Source organism: Ictidomys tridecemlineatus, chromosome 5, assembly GCF_052094955.1.
Source record: "Ictidomys tridecemlineatus isolate mIctTri1 chromosome 5, mIctTri1.hap1, whole genome shotgun sequence".
Taxonomy (NCBI): Eukaryota; Metazoa; Chordata; class Mammalia; order Rodentia; family Sciuridae; genus Ictidomys; species Ictidomys tridecemlineatus.
This window is the reverse complement of record NC_135481.1, coordinates 175,014,525-175,030,602: the sequence shown is the minus strand read 5'-3', so window position 1 is coordinate 175,030,602 and position 16,078 is coordinate 175,014,525. Positions and strand designations below refer to the sequence as shown.

Sequence of the window (16,078 nt, the reverse complement as noted above, 5' to 3'; positions counted from 1 at the left end):
ACTTGGATCTGACACACATTTTAGCAGGATGTTCTGGTACCTGGGCAGAAGGTGCCTGCAGGTCGGGGAGAGGCTGGCAGAAAAAGAAACAAGGAGCCAGGAGAGGACGCTAATCCGACTCGACCGGGAAAGGACAGAAGACTGAGGCAGGCGCCACGGGATGGGGCATGGAGGAGGCGAGGGGTGAGTTTCTGAATCTACTCTGCAGATGAAGCTCACAGGATCTGCTGATCCGTGGAATGAAAAGTGGGAGAAAATTTTAAAGAGGCAGGAGCCTGGAGTACGTCAGGCTCCCAGACTTTTTTTGTAAGGCGGATGCAAACTTCCTCAATGAACGAATGCAAAAGTAGAGGGTGAAAGCCTAGAGGCAGCCTCCAGTCTGGTTGAGGGTGGGTTCCTGAACCTACCAGGTTTGGATTCAGATTCCTCTCTGACCTTGACAAGGTCAGAAACAATCTGGAGCCCGCTTAGAGCTCTCCAAAGCTGTCAGCAGTGGTGTCAAACGACCGGGTCTCTCAAGCCCCGCCCCTCTTGGCCCAGACCCCGCCCTCACCCCTTCAGGCCCGGCTCCGCCCTCCAGACAGGCTCCGGCCCCGCCCTCCAGAAGGCCCCGGCCCCGCCCTCCAGACATGCTCCAGCCCCGCCCTCCAGAAGGCCCCGGCCCCGCCCTCCAGTCAGGCTCCAGTCCCGCCCCCCAGAAGGCCCCGGCCTCGCCCTCCAGACCGGCTCCGGCTGCGCTCAGACCCCAGTCCTTCGATCCAGGTCCCGCCCACAACCCCCAGGCCCCGCCCCCGGCGGCGGCACGGCGCTTCGGGTGAGCCCCGGTCGGGGGTTTTGCGGTCAGTACGAGGGTCCGCCTGGATCGGGGAGGCTGGGCGCTGGGGACGGCCGGGCCCGCGGGGGCGGGGGCGCGGGGACAGCCTCGGCGCCTCCTGCCGCTGGTGCTGGGAGGGGGTTCCCGGGTGAGGAGACAGTTTTCCGGGCCCCCCCGCCCCACTTCCGGGGGCACCACTTTCACTTTCTCTTCCGCCGAGCTGGTCCCCTGCTTCCGAATGACAGGCACCTCCGGGAGCGCTGGGGTAGGGCCGAAGTCCCAGACCACAGGGGCGCTCCTAGGGGAAGCGGGGCGCCCCTCGGGGACCTGGAGCGCCCCCGCCGTGCGGCGCCGGCGTCCTCTCCCTCCTTTCCCGCCCCGGCCCCGTTTCCTCTTTCGCCCATTGGCTGGGTGCCCCCTGCGCTTTCACCGTCCCGGGTGGGGTTCTGGCCAGTTCCCTGTGCCAGGCCTGGGCCCCGGGTGGTATGATGCTACCCGGCTGCCGCCCGGGACACCAAAGCATGGAAGGGGCTTGGGCCGGCGCCCAAGGCCACCGGCCGAGGCTGAGTCGCTCCTGGTCGCATGCTCTCTCCCAGGTGGCCTGGAGGAAGCATTTTCACGAAGCCACAGCCCCCCTCTGGGGGATGGGCGCAGCCAAGCCAGATGGACGAGAAGTTCAAGAAAGGTGGGCACAGAGGGAGGGAGAGGAGGGGTCCCAGCCTTGCCTGCCCTCTCTCTGCCCACCTGCCCTTCAGTTTCTTCCCTTGCATTCTGGGCCGGCTCTGTGCTGCGATAGGAGGTGGGCGGGCACTACCAGAGGACACTGACATGAGACCTGGGTGGGTGCGGAGACGGACCTCAGTGGGCTTATCAGAATTCCTTGCCTCTTCTTCTGCCCAGGCCACCCAACACTGTAGAACCTGGGCGTTTCACTGCCCCGCTGCAAACCCTTCCTTGCCTGTGTGTTCTTAGAACCAACTCCTGAGCCCTGGGTGACCCCCACCCCGTCTCCCTGCACTCACCCCCTTACTGACTGTAGTGGAGCCCCACTGGCTTCTGTTCTGATCCTGCTGCGCCTTCCCTTACTCCTCTCCACATGAACACCACCCCCTTCACCCTCCACGTCCCCTTGCTGCTCCTCCTCAGATCTCAGCACCGTCCCTGATCTCCTTACCTTGTTTATTTCTTGCCAACAGGGACCACAATCTGATTTCTTTTTTTGTCCTGTTAAATTTGTTTATTTCTCCCTCTCCTCTGGACTGGCAGGTCTTTGAGGGGAGGGGCCCTGTTTATTTTACCCATTTTCTGGGACTGAGGGTCACACACAATAGGAGCTCAGTAAATGCTCATCAAATAGATGAATGGAAGTATGGGAAGTCTTGAGTAGGAAGGGAAAATGGAACCAAATGAGCCTAAGTTGGCAGGAGTAGAGAGTGTCAGAGAAGGGACTTTCTTCCAGAGAAAGGGACTTTAAACTGGGTAGAGAAGGATATGTAGTAGTTTACCAGGAAGATAGGGAGCTGCGTGTGTGCACACGGGGTCACCTTGTCCCTCATCCCCTTCACCCCCCACCTCCCCAAATGTAAACCTGTGCTAACCTGCTTCTATTTTGCTGACAATAGCAGAGGAGATGGCCCTAAGTCTCGCCCGGGCAGTGGCTGGTGGGGATGAACAGGCTGCTATGAAGTGTGCCATCTGGCTGGCAGAGCAACGGGTGCCCGTGAGTGTGAAACTGAAGCCCGAGGTCTCCCTGACACAGGACATCAGGTGAGGCCTGCGTGGTTAGCCAGGGACTTGGGCTTCCTGAACCTTCATGGGCAGCCTATCAAATGTTCTTTTCTTTTCTTTTTTGCACCAAGTATTGAACCTGGGGTGCTTAACCACTGAGCAACATCCCCAGCCCTTTTGTTTTTTATTTTGAGATAAGGTCTCACTGAGTGGCTCTAATTTGCCTCAGCCTCTGGATTGCAGGCATGTGCCACTGTACCCTCGAGAATGATTCTTGGCTGGGCACGGTGGCGCTCACCTGTAATCCCAGTGGCTCGGGAGGCGTAGGCAGGAGGATTGTGAGTTCAGAGCCAACCTCAGCAACTTATCGAGGCCCTGAGCAACTCAGCGAGACCCTGTCTTTAAATAAAATATAAAAAGGGCTGGGGACGTGGCTTAGTGGCCGAGTGTCCCTGGATTCAAACACCAGTTTGTCACTGAGATGTGGGGCAGGTTATTTTACCTCTCAGAGTTTGCTTTCTCATTTTTTAAAATGAAACAATAACAGTAGTGATAGGCTTGTTAGGAGGTATGTTAGGATATCAGGCTTCATATAATAGAAGAAAAATAACAGTAGCACAAAAAAAGCCAGTTCAAATTTGGAGGTTCTGCTGCTCATGGTCCTCAGAGGCACATCTTTCTTCTGTGTCATTATTCATGAAGTTCATCTCATGGTTCAAAATGACTGTTCCACTCCAGCCATTACATCAGGAAGAAGGGAAGACTTCTCTTAAGAACGTAGACAAGAAGTTGCACATACTTCTGCTTCATTCCTAATCTTGTTCTCATAGCCACACTCAGTCTGCAGGGAGGCTGTGAAATACAGCTGGGTATCCAGCTAGACTGCAGGGTTCTCTTAGCAAGGGAAGCAAGGGAGAATGGATGCTGTCAGTCTTTGCCCCAGAGGTTTTAATCTCTGCTGAAACACCAAAGGGTAATCACTCAATAAATGTTGATGACTCTGATTCTTTTTTTACAGCTTTTTTATTGCTGCCTAGAAGGTAATAGTGTGTCAGAGTTGTGCAGTCATCCCCACAGTCGATTTTAGAACATTTTATTATCCTATAAAGAAAACCCATACTCAGCTGGGCATGGTGGCACACACTTGTAATCCTAGTGACCCGGGAGGCCAGCCTCAGCAACTTAGTGAAGCTCTAAGCAACTTAGTGAGACCCTGTGTCAAAAATAAAAAATAAAAAGGGCTGGGGATGTTGCTCAGTGGTGAAGTATTTCTGGATCCAATTCCCCAGTACCAAAAAAGAAAAAGAAAATCTGTACATTAGTAGTCAGTCCCTCTCCACCTTCTTTCCAGGGCCATCTATCTCTAGGAATTTGTCTATTCTGGAAATTTTATATATGTGGAATCTTACCACAGGTGGTTTTTTGGTCTGGCATCTTTCACTTAACATGTTTTCTAGATTCATCCATGTTTACCATATATATCAGAACTTTTTTCTTTTTATTGCTGAACAACAATCCACTGTGTGGACAAATCACTTTGTCTTTAGCCTTTAGTCAGTTGATGGCCATTCAGGTTGTTCATACTTCCTGGCTGTTATGAATAATTCTTCTGTGAACGTGTGTGACCAGGTGGACTTGTTTTCATTTCTCTTGGGGTTACCTCCCAGTGGCATTGCTGGGTCACAGGGTAACTCTACATTAACCCTAATGAGGAACCGCCAGGCTGGTTCTCCAAGTGGCTGCACCATTTCACATTCTGGCCAGCAGCGTGTGGTTTGATTATAGCACCCTCGTGAGTTTGAAGTAGTATCCCAGTGTGGCTTTGACTTGTAGTTCCCTAATCATTTGTTACCTAATGATGTGGAGCATCTTGTCATGTGATTGTTGGTCATTTGCATCTTTTCTTTGGATAACTGCCTATACAGGTTTTTTTTGCCAGCTTTTTGTTGTTGATTTATTGTTTCGTTTTGGTACTGGGGATTGAACCCAGGGGCCCTTTTCTACTGAGCTACACCCCAGTGCTTTTTATTTATTTATTTTTCATTTTGAGGCAGGGTCTCGTTAGGTTGCTTAGGGCCTCACTAAAGTGCCCAGACTGGCCTCAAACTTGTGATCCTTCTGCCTCAGCCTTCCAAGTGGCTGGGATTACAGGTGTGTGCCATGCACCTGGCTTCTGATTCGTTCTTGCTATCCTTGCTTTGCAGATGTAATGTGTTCCCAAGTCAGAGAGTGCTCATCAGATTGTTCTGCACTTTACATCATCTCTGTTTCCTTTGGAGTTCAGTTCTGGTTTTTCCTATTAGCTCTTCCTTTTCATATTTTTAGTCTTCCAAAAGTGTTTGAGGATCCTTGAGAAAGTTGGTATTTATAATATCAGGCTGAGGTTCAGTGAGAGAGAGCTTGCCCATCATGTGGGAGGCCCTGGGTTCTGTCCCCACTACTGCAGACAACAGCAAAACCACTGGAATAGGGACTGGAGTTTGGCTCAGCAGTAGAGCGCTCGCCCAGCACATCTGAGATGCTGGGTCCATCCTCAGCACCACATAAAAATAAATAAATAAAGGTATTATGTCCAACAACAGGGAAAAAAAAAGCACTGAAATAATGGTGTTTGGCCTTAAATCCTGCCTCTGGCAGTCATTCCGTGTACTTTGGCATAGTCACTGTAACATGTTTATCTGTGGAAAAGAGACAACAGTACCACCTGTGAGCTCCTTGAGAGGATTAAGAGTCAGTTTGCACTGGGCCTCTGCTCGTGGTAGATGACCACTGTTGGAGGTTTGGCTGAAAGGCCTGGAGAAGGGATGGAAGAGGCTGGAGAAGTGGGGAGGGCAGCCCCCGTGCTGCCAGTGTGGCTCAGGCTAAGTGCTTCCTGGGGCTGGTGGAGGGACTTCGGCTGTGGCCCTAATAGAGGAGGAAGCAGAGGGACCTGGGAATCCAGGGCAGTCTCCTCAAGACGGGAGTCTTGTGAGTGGACATGGGAGCAAATGTGTACACGTCCTAGCTGGTGGCCATGGCGGACCTGTGGCCCCCCTCTCCCCTCCAGGCTGTGTGTGAGCGTGGAGGATGCCCAGATGCACACCGTCACCATCTGGCTCACCGTGCGCCCTGATATGACCGTGGCCTCCCTCAAGGACATGGTGAGTGAGGGGCTGGTGGGAGCCGCTGCAGGGCCTGTTTCTCCCGCCTCTCCTCACCTCCGCCCTCCTCCCTCCCTCCCCTCTCACGGCCCCTGCCAGGTATTCCTTGACTATGGCTTCCCACCCACACTGCAGCAGTGGGTAATTGGGCAGCGGTTGGCACGGGACCAGGAGACTCTACACTCCCATGGCGTGCGGCGGAATGGGGACAGTGCCTACCTCTACCTGCTGTCAGCCTGCAACACCTCGCTTAACCCTCGGGAGCTGCAGCGGGAGCGGCAGCTGCGGATGCTGGAAGGTGAGGCCCTGGCCCAGGCAGTGGGGTGCACACAGGGCCAGGCTCACCTGAGGCCGTAGCGAGCAGGGCACAGTGCCTGCCTGGATGGGGGGTCAGGGACTCCCAGGAGGACAGAGACGTGGGCAGAGAGTGCTACAGGGAACCCTCTTTAGAACATCTGGTGTGGGGCACGGTGGAGTTCCGCCTTGGCCCTGGCATTTACCAGAGCTGTGTGACCTCAGGCAGGTTTGTTCCTGTCTCTGAATCTTTAGTTTCTATAATCTGTAACGGGGTATGGTGATAATTATAACTAGTATTTATTCTAAATTTCTTATTTTTGCAGTATTTCATAACTGCAGAAAAGTTATAGAATTGCACAAAGAATTACATAAGTTCCAAAGTACTCTTTTTATTTTTTGGTACCAGGGATTGAACCAGGAGCACTTTACCACTGAGCCACATCTCCAGCCCTTTTTGAGACAGGGTCTTCCTAAGTTGCTAAATTGCTAAGGCTGGTCTTGAACTTGCAATCCTCCTGTCTCAGCCACCCGGGTTGCTGGGATTACAGGCGTGCGCCACCGCACTTGGTTTTCCCAAATATGAACACTTTACCATATTTGCTTTGCTTTAACCATTCTCTTCTAAATATAAAATGGTTTTAATTTCTGAACCATTTGAGAATAAGGGTCAGACATGATGTCCCCTTCCCCAAATACTTCAGTGTCATTTCTGTAAATAAAAAGGTCATTTTCTTGTGTTACCACGTGCAGCTCTCCAATTCAGAAATCAGCATGGATGCAGTACAGTCAGCCCCTCTCAGGTTTCACCAGTAGCCCCACAGATATCCTTCATGGCAAAAGAAGCACTCCCATCCCAACACTCCTCCCGGGGTTCTCCCTGGTTCCTGACTCCCCTGAGCTGACTGGAGAAGTCTGGCGCCATTCCTTCTTTTTCTCTGGTTTCTTCACAAATGGATCCCTGCGTGTTCTTTCAGGCCTCCTCAGAGGGGACCCTGAAGCTCTTTGGGTGCATCAGGAGGCCCGAGTCTGGAGCATCGTGGGTGGGGTAGGGATCCGATCCCTGGGGGAGCCAGAATGCCCACCTGGCAGGACAAGGCTGGAGACAGGTCCAGGGAGGAGAGAGGCTGAAGGTGGGGTGCCTGGCTGGCTCAGGGTGTGGACAGTGGATAGCAAGGATCCGGCCGGCCTTCCTCCTCTGCAGATCTGGGATTCAAGGATCTCACGCTGCAGCCAAGGGGTCCCCTGGAGCCAGACCCTTCCAAGTCCGGGGCCCCCCAGGAGCCTGGCCAGCAGCCAGATGCAGTGCCCGAGCCCCCACCGGTAAGCGGCAGTCCTCTGCGCCCTGCCTGCCCCTCCTGGTCTGCCACTCTGCTCATGGCTCTCTGCTCCCAGGTGGGCTGGCAGTGCCCTGGCTGCACCTTCATCAACAAGCCCACGCGACCTGGCTGCGAGATGTGCTGCCAGGCGCGGCCAGAGACCTACCAGGTTCCCACCTCTTACCAGCCAGACGCGGAGGAGCGAGCGCGCCTGGCCAGCGAGGAAGAGGCGCTGCGCCAGTACCAGCAGGTGGGCGTGCCCGTCCCGGGACAGACTCCTGCCACTCCTGCCGACTGGACGCGGGAGGCCTAGGCCAGGAAGGGAGCCCCCTGCCGCTCCTCCCTCGTTACTGCCCTGCCCTCCTGACCTCACCGCTAGCTGTGGCCCTTCACTTGACTGTGCGCTGCCTGTCTCTGAGGTCACCCTGTGGCCGGGACTCTGCTTCCTGCTGTGGAGCACATCCAGTTTCTTCATGTGCTCCGTCCCGTGTGGGCTGTGTCTCCATCTGCACTTTAACAACCCCCCATGTTCGCAAGTGTCCCAGCTGTGACCTCAACATCTGTGCTGTGACCTCGAGGAGGCCTGAGCAGGGACCTCACCCCTATCCACCTGTACACTCACTCCTCCCAACCTTTGTCCTCTTCTGGCCCCAACTCCCCTGGCCTTGGCCCCGCCTACCCCATCCCTGGCCCCTCACTCTCCCTGGGGGAATGACTGCCCTCCAGGAGCCCCCTGTGGTGACAGCACCGATTACCTGCCTGGGTTCCCCTCTCCCTACCCGCACAGCCCCTGCCCCACCCTGGCCATCACCCCACTCGGAGTCCCATCTGTAGCCTTGCTTGGCTCCCGGCTTTGCCCCGCCTTCCTAACTGACCAGACCCCACCTGTGCCCTCTGCGCCTCTGCCCCGCCCCGCTGCCTGGCAGGACCTCAGCCCCCGGCCACGTCCTTTCCACCGCTGTTCCACCTGCTTCCCAGCCTGGCCACGCTCGCCCGGCCCGCCCCTCTCCCTCACCCTGCCCCCACCCTGGTCTCACCACCCCTAAGACCCTGACCCTCCCCGTGGCCCTGCTCGTGTGCCCAGCGGAAGCAGCAGCAGCAGGAGGGGAACTACCTGCAGCACGTGCAGCTGGAGCAGCGAAGCCTGGTGCTGAACACGGAGCCCGCCGAGTGCCCCGTGTGCTACTCGGTGCTGGCGCCCGGCGAGGCGGTGGTGCTGCGCGAGTGCCTGCACACCTTCTGCAGGTGCGCCCCGCCCCCACCCAGCGGCGCACGTCTCTCGCAGGGCCAGTGGGTGGGCCTATGTGCTTTCATTTCCTTGGGTCAGAGCAGCAGGGAACAGCGGGGCAGCTGGATGGAATGAAGTCTGGTGTTGAGGAGAAGCCCAGCTAGGGCTCTGGGGTCAGGCTGAGCCATGGGAGGGTGGAGTCCCTGTGGGCAGTTGCAGGACCTAACGCTGTCCTCCCCCCCAGGGAATGCCTGCAGGGCACCATCCGCAACTGCCAGGAGGCCGAGGTCTCCTGCCCCTTCATCGACAACACCTACTCCTGCCCGGGCAAGCTGCTGGAGAGGGAGATCCGGGCGGTAAGGCTGGGGGGGGGGGTGGCAGGAAGGCCCCAGAGTCCTTGGAGCTGGCCTAAGCTGGCTGCGCTGCGTCTCAGTAGACATTTTTCAAGAGCCTCCCCCATGTTGGGCGCTGGGGTTCAACCAGGACAGGATTTGGGGGAAGTAGCTGAAACTTACTGACAGTTGTAACTTTTCCTTCATGAAGGGAAGAGAGCGAGCTGTTGGGGTGGGGAGCTCTGAGCCCCAAGGCTGGGTGTATGACCTGAGTTCGTTCCTTCCTTCCTTCCTTCCTTTCTTTCAAGAGAGAGAGAGAATTTTTTAATATTTATTTTTTAGTTTTGGGCAGACACAACATCTTTGTCTGTATGTTGTGCTAAGGATCGAACCTGGGCTGCACGCATGCCAGGCGAGCGTGCTACCGCTTGAGCCACATCCCCAGCCCCTGAGTTCCTTTCAAGAATTGTGGAGATTGTGGTGGAGAGTGTGCATGAACAGGTTAGAGTAGACTTGGCACATGGCAAGCCCTTTTATCAGCTGGTTTTTGCTGTGTAACAAGTCACCCCAGATTTAATGGCTCCCAACAATTTAAGTGATCAGTTGCAAGTTAGTGATTCCAGTTAGGCTGAGCAGGGGTGCTTCTTGTCTGCGCTGGGCCAGGCTGCTCTTTTCTGGGCTTGACAGGTGGGCCACTAAGGTGGACTGGTTCATGTGGCCCCTCTCCACCTGCAGGCTGACAGGGCTCACTTGGTGGTGGTTCCAGGGTTCCAGGAGCAGCTGTGGGGAGCCTGGGTGTGGGAGTGCTTGCGAGTCTCTGCTCTCTTCTGCCTGCTGTCCCTGTGGGAGGGGACATGAGCAATAGCCTAGCACAGTGCTGTGGGGGCTCCTGTGTGCGTGCTGCTGCTCCTGTGGTGTTCAGGTTATTAAGGGGTCAGTTCCCCCTCTGGCTACTGATGACTTGAACAAATCCTTCCCTCCTCTGGGCCTCCATTTCCCCATCACAGTGTAAACTGTTGGGCTTGATTCACCAACTTCAAATTGCAAGAAAATGGCCTTCCCAGAATCGAGCGTCTGGGGTTCGAAGGCCAAAACATGGAGGCAGGGCCAGAGGTGCCAAGGGCCAGATGGGAGATGCTTCCCAGACATGCACCTAGGACCCCCGTTTCTTCTCATCCCAGGACATCCTCCAACTGCATTTTGTCCCGTTTCCTCCAGTATTTCTGGCAGACATGTTTTTTTTTTTTTTAAATCAACTTTATTAAATTACACTTAGTACACAATAAAATGTACCCATTGTAACTGTGAATCTGGATGAGTTCTTTTCTTCTCTTCTTTTTCAGGGCTGGTTATCAAACCCAGGGCCCTCCCCAGGCTAGGCAAGCTTTCCACCCTAACCCAGAGCCATCACCACCACCCAGTCGAGATACAGAGCAGAGGCCTGATTCTTACCTATTGTAACTGACAAAGATGCACCAACTTATTATTTTGCTAAAGAATCTTACATATAATACAAAAATGTTATATAATATAATAATCATTTCCTCTGTGTGTATGACATTGATTTGTATGTGGGGGACTGAACTTAGAGCCTCATACATGCTTAGCAAGTGCTCTGCTAAATTGTATCCCCAGCCCAAGCTGGGATTTTTTTTTTTTTTGCGGGGGACTATCAGGAATTAATCCAGGAGGGCTTAACCACTGAGCTACATCTCCAGCCCTTTTTATTTTTTAATTTCAGACAGGAGTCTACTAAGTTTCTTAGGGCCTCACTGAATTGCTGAGACTGACCTCAGACTTGTGATCCTCCTACCTCAGCCTCCCAAGTTGCTGGGATTACAGGTGTGCACCACCATGCCTGGCCCAAATTGATTTTTTTGAGTATGATGTACCAGGATACTAATTTAACTATGTTGCCCTTATCATTGCTTCTTCTTATTATTTTTTTTCCCCATGGTACTAGGTGTTGAACCCAGGGCCTCCTGCATGCTAGACATGTACTCCACCATCTAATTACATCCCTAGCCCTTTTAATTTATTTTCATTTTTGGTTTATTTATTTATTTATTTATTTATTTACTTTGATGCCAGGGATTGAAACCAGGGATTCTTAACCACTGAGCCACATCCCCAACCTGTATTTTTTATTTTGAGGCAGGGTATTCTTTTTACTTATTTATTCATTTATTTTGAGATATTATCTTGCTGAGTTGCTGAGGCTGGCCTCAAACTTGCTATCCTGCGTCAGCCTGCTGAGTGGCTGAGATCGCAGGCCTGCACCCCGGCGCCCGGCTTGCATGGAGCCTTTAAACACTAGAAGGGTTATAGGAGAAAAGTACTCGGGACTGGGTTGACTATATGGGCTGGGGCTTCCTGGAGGATATTTGGTGGCACAGAGGGCCATCTGTCGGGTATTCTGAACCCCAAACACAAGGATATGGTGTGTTGGCAGCTCCTGAGCCCCGAGGATTACCAGCGGTTTCTGGACCTGAGCGTCTCCATTGCCGAGAATCGCAGCGCCTTCAGCTACCACTGCAAGACCCCAGACTGCAAGGGCTGGTGCTTCTTTGAGGATGATGTAAATGAGTTCACCTGCCCCGTGTGTTCCCACGTCAACTGCCTGCTCTGCAAGGTGCGTGGTCCCACGCTGCCTCCTCCCCTGCTCCTGGGGAGGCTCACTGCATCAGAGATCAGCGCCTGTTCCCATGGGGAGGGAGCGGCGATGTTGGTCTGGGAGTTGTGATGAGGAGCTGCATGTCGCTGCCCTGACCCGGGAGGCCAATCCCAGCACTGGCCCCAGCACAGCCCAGTACTGATCCTGATCCTGGACCACGTCCTGGTCCTGGGCTGAGTTCAACTTTGGCCCTAGTCACAGACTGAATCCTGGTCCCGTATGGAGCCCTGACCCTTGCGAGCCCCAAACTTGGCCCCAAACTCAGCTCAGGCTCTACACCGCACACTTAACTGCTCCCATGCTAAGCCAGACACCGAGACCCACCCAACCCTGCCCCATCCTTCCCCAGGCACATCCCAATGCCTTCAAAAGTTGCCCATTAAAGTGATGAGCAGGCAGATAGGCAGAGCCTGGGCCCAGACTCAGGCTTGGCAAACTGGGTCTCCAAGCAATGGACCTCTAGTGGGGTCAGAACCAAGCAGAGACCAAGGGACCTTCTCTGGTTGTGCCGAAGTAGTGCTTCCAGTCTGAAGCCCCGGGAACTCTGTCTCCTGGCCCCCCCCACCTCCGCAGGCCATCCACGAGCGCATGAACTGCAGGGAGTATCAGGACGACTTGGCCTTGCGCGCTCAGAATGACGTGGCAGCCCGGCAGACCACAGAGATGCTGAGGGTGAGCCAGGGTCGGGCTGATTTCTGCTCTGAGGGCTTCTCAGAGCTGAGTTCACAGATCCCTGGAGGCGCAGAGCTCCCTTCTGTCAACTCCCATCCCGGGATGGGCCTTAGGCCCAGAGTCAGGTGGTGAGCAGCAGGAGCAGGGTCTGGGTGGAGGCAGGGGACCTCTGTGACAAAGGAGGCCAGAGAAGTTCTGGGAGGGCTCTGGAAGCATCCAGGGGTGGGCGGGGCAGGCGGCAGGCCCCGCCCACTCACCCTCTGCTCCAGGTGCTGCTGCAGCAGGGCGAGGCCATGCACTGCCCGCAGTGCCATATTGTAGTGCAGAAGAAGGATGGGTGCGACTGGATCCGCTGCACCGTCTGCCACACCGAGATCTGCTGGGTCACCAAGGGCCCGCGGTGGGGCCCTGGGGTGAGTTGTCCAAGGAGCAGAAGGCTTGGGGGTGGGGTGGGGAGAGTGGGGCTTGCCTGGGAGAGGGGCTTGGAAAAACGATAGTCTGGGGACTGTGCCAAGCTAGACAAGTGCTCTGCCACCGAGCCCCAGCCCGGCCCAGGAGAGGATTTTTTAACATTTTTTTTTTTTTAACTGAACACAGGCAGGTGTGCGCTACCATTGAGCACATACCCAGCCCATTTTTATTTTTTTGGTACCCGGTTTTGAACCTTGGGGCTCTTTACCACGAAGCTACATCTGTAGCCCTTATTATTTGTTTAGAGAGGGTCTCACTAAGTTGCTGAGGCTGACCTTGAACTTATGATTCTCCCGCCTCAGCCTCCTGCATTGCTGGGATTACAGGCATGTGCGACTGCACCTTGCTTTTTACACTTTAAAAAAAAAATTAAAAAATTTTGTTCTATTTAGTTACACATGACAGTAGCTTTTTACATTTTTATTTTTTAATCATTTATTTTTATTTATTTATTTAAAAAAAATTTTTTAGTTGTAGATGGACACAATATCTTTATTATTCTTTTTTTATTTCTTTATTTTTACGTGGTGCTGGGGACCGAATCCAGGGTTTCGAGGCAAGCTTTCGAGGCAAGCACTCTACCACTGAGCTACAACCCTAGCCCATTTATTTTTATTTTAAAAATATTTATTTATTGGTACTGGGGATTAAACCCAGGGGTGCTTAACCACTCAGCTACATCTTCAGCCCTTTTTATTTTTTATTGTGAGACAGGGTCTCACTAAGTTCTAAAACTCTCATTAAATTGCTGAGTCTGGCCTTGAACTTGGGATCCTCCTGCCTCAGCCTCCTGAGTCACTAGAGTTATAGGCGTGTGCCACTGAGCCCAGCTACAGCTTTAAATGGTGTAAACAGTATTGAAAGCACGCAGTATTTCATGACAGGTGAAAAAGATATGAAATCTAGGCTGGGGGTGTACCTCAGTGGTAGGTGCTTGCCTAGTATATGTGAGACCTTGGGTTCAGCCCTGATCACTCTGCAGAAAACAGAAAATTAGATGAAATCCAGATTTCAGTGTCCTCAGTACAGTTCTGTCCGAGGCCAGCCACACTCTTGTCCTGGCCTCCGGTCTCTGGCTGCTTTGGTGCCCCTGGGGCTAACTGTATGGCTGCCAGTGCCCAACATTGGGCCTTTACAGGAACCTTCTTCCTCCCTGTTGCAGAGGACAGTGGGAAAGTGCAGTCAGGAGTCTCCTCCCTGGCCCCCCCCACACACTGGGCACTTCTCTGAGGCTCAGCTTCCTCCCCTGGGACAAAGGCATTTGCTAGGTAGAGCGTCCCCTGGGAGCTCTTTGCTGAAGTCAGCTGTCCTCACTGGGGTGTTCCTGGAGTTGGGGCTCCTGTGGCACACAGGAGACACAGATGAAACGGAGGGGTCTGCCCGCTCTCGCACCAGCGCTGCCCACCCGGATGTGCCGTACTGTCCGAGCCTTTCCCGCCCTGGGTCTGCGGCAGACGGACCCGACTCTTGTAATAGGGGAGCTGCATGACCGCCTCTACCAGGGGGCCTAGCCAGGAGGGCCGCTCAGGAGGACCTGCGGGGACAAGGGCCCGAGTGGCAGGTGTGCTCAGGTGGGTCTGAGGGAGCAGCACAGGCAGGCTGTCCTTCCTCCCTGTTCAAGGACGCTTCCCTCTGTCCTCTAGGGCCCCGGAGACACCAGCGGGGGCTGCCGCTGCCGTGTGAACGGGATTCCTTGCCACCCAAGCTGTCAGAACTGCCACTGAACCCAAAATGGCGGGGCTCCAGCTGACCCAGCCCCACATCCAGAGGCAGTTGTGGGCAGGGCTGGGCTCGGAACTTGGCTCTGATTTCTGGGCTGAAAGACTGTTTTGTGCTTTGGCCAAGGCAGAGGCCCTGTGGGGATGGCCTGTTTGCGACAGGTGGTGTAGAAGCCCACCTGAGCCCGCTGTTGGGTCACCTGTGCCCAGTGCCTTTATCCTCTTCCTGCGGCCTTGCGGCCCATCCCTCGCCTCATCCCTGCAGCCCAGACCTTCTGGAAGGGGCTCTGTGAGCCACCGGCACCCCCACTCCTCACCTGCAGGTCACCAGCTAGCCACAGCTAGTCCCTCCACGGTGGCTTTCTGGGGTGAATTTGCTCTCGCATTGCTGTTGGAGGTTCGGAGCTGCTGAGACCAGGCCAGCTGAGAGCACGCCCTCGGGTCTGACCGCCACCATCTCCCTCTGTTGCCTGCATGAGCAGATTAAAATGCTTTTCCAGGAAGGGTGCGTGTCCTGTCCTTGAGAGGGAGTGTCATGGGCCAGGGTCCCTGAGACCTCTGGGAATGACATCAAGAAGGTAATCTGTCAGCCCTTTTCAGTGGTAAGAGGAGGCTGTGACTCAGTGCTGGGACCCTGTACCAGAGCTGGCAGCTCTGTGCCCAAGGACACAGTGGGCCATGGGGGACCTTTGGGGGAGGGAGGCTGAGGCCGGCTGGGGAGTCTTGCTGGTCCCCCTTGACCTCTCAGTGGGGAGCCGCGGTGGGGAGCAGAGATTTCAGAACAGATAAGACTGCTGTGCTGGAGGGGTGAGGTTGTCCATCCTAAATTTATTTTTTGGTACTGAGGCTTCTAGCCCAGGGGCAGTTTGCCATTGAACTTCATCTCTAGCTGCTGAGGCTGACCCTGAACTTGTGATCCTCCTGCCTCAATTTCTTGAGTGGCTGGGGTGATGGGCGTGTGCCACTGTGCTCAGCTTGTCTATCCTAATTTTAATGTCTCAGGCAAGATGGCAAAGTATTGACCTAGTGATATTCATTAGTACCCACTCTGCTGGTCATATTAATAAAGCAGGGTCCGGGGACGTCCATTTTGTGCATTCTCCTCCAAGCTGTGACCCATCCTCTATCGAGAGCTGGTTATTAATGCCCAAAGCAGAGTCTCTGCCACAAATGTGATCACGAGAGCAGGCAGGGGTGCCTCTGCTGCTCCGGGCCTGACTCCAGGCTTAGATGCTGGGCCTGAGGATGTTGGGGGAAAGGTTTGTTCCAGCCCTTGAATAGGCACTGCCACCCTGTCTGGATGCCCAGAGCAAAAGGTGACCCCAGGCAGTGAGCAGACACCAGAGAACATGGGTGGGTAAGTGACCTTGGCTTGCCGGTGTGGTGTGGGTGCAGGTCACTGACTCTGGCTGGCGGTGGCTAGCAGCCTCCCCAGCCCTGGGGGAGGATCAGGCAGAGCTGATCCACAGACCCAGCTCCAGGCCTGGGCTTCTCTCTCCCCACAACCCCCAGGCTTCATGGTCAGCTTTGTTGTGCCCTGGCTACTCCCTCCTTGGCCTTGCACATTGGGTGGGGTTTTCTGAAGTCAACTGGGTGTCCAGTAACCAGTTCTCCCGCTCTCTGGAGTTCGCATCAGGTCCCACAGTTAGAAGGCTCAGCCCAGAGACTGCCTGCACTTCAGATGCCAG

At 54.5% G+C, this 16,078-nt stretch overlaps 1 protein-coding gene across 6 annotated transcripts; it reads left to right on the top strand.

Annotated features, from left to right (window-relative positions):
* The first annotated feature begins 652 nt into the window (after nucleotides 1–652).
* Rbck1 (RANBP2-type and C3HC4-type zinc finger containing 1) lies at nucleotides 653–14,893 on the top strand. Of its 6 annotated transcripts, XR_013439619.1 has the most exons (14): nucleotides 653–814; nucleotides 1,411–1,499; nucleotides 2,437–2,581; nucleotides 5,589–5,682; nucleotides 5,782–5,980; nucleotides 7,181–7,299; nucleotides 7,372–7,545; nucleotides 8,380–8,540; nucleotides 8,768–8,879; nucleotides 11,308–11,487; nucleotides 12,103–12,201; nucleotides 12,471–12,614; nucleotides 14,068–14,233; nucleotides 14,316–14,893. XR_013439619.1 is itself a non-coding variant. In XM_078051568.1 (13 exons), the coding sequence occupies exons 2-13, from the start codon at nucleotides 1,478–1,480 to the stop codon at nucleotides 14,394–14,396; spliced, it is 1,494 nt and encodes a 497-aa protein (XP_077907694.1). In that variant the 5' UTR covers nucleotides 659–814; nucleotides 1,411–1,477; the 3' UTR covers nucleotides 14,397–14,893. The 6 variants fall into 6 exon arrangements, 5 of the variants coding, with proteins under 5 accessions (XP_077907694.1, XP_021578906.2, XP_013211946.2 ...); XM_078051568.1 differs by lacking the exon at nucleotides 14,068–14,233 and having other exon boundaries at nucleotides 659–814; nucleotides 5,818–5,980; XM_021723231.3 differs by lacking the exon at nucleotides 14,068–14,233 and having other exon boundaries at nucleotides 660–814.
* Nucleotides 14,894–16,078: the final 1,185 nt, after the last annotated feature.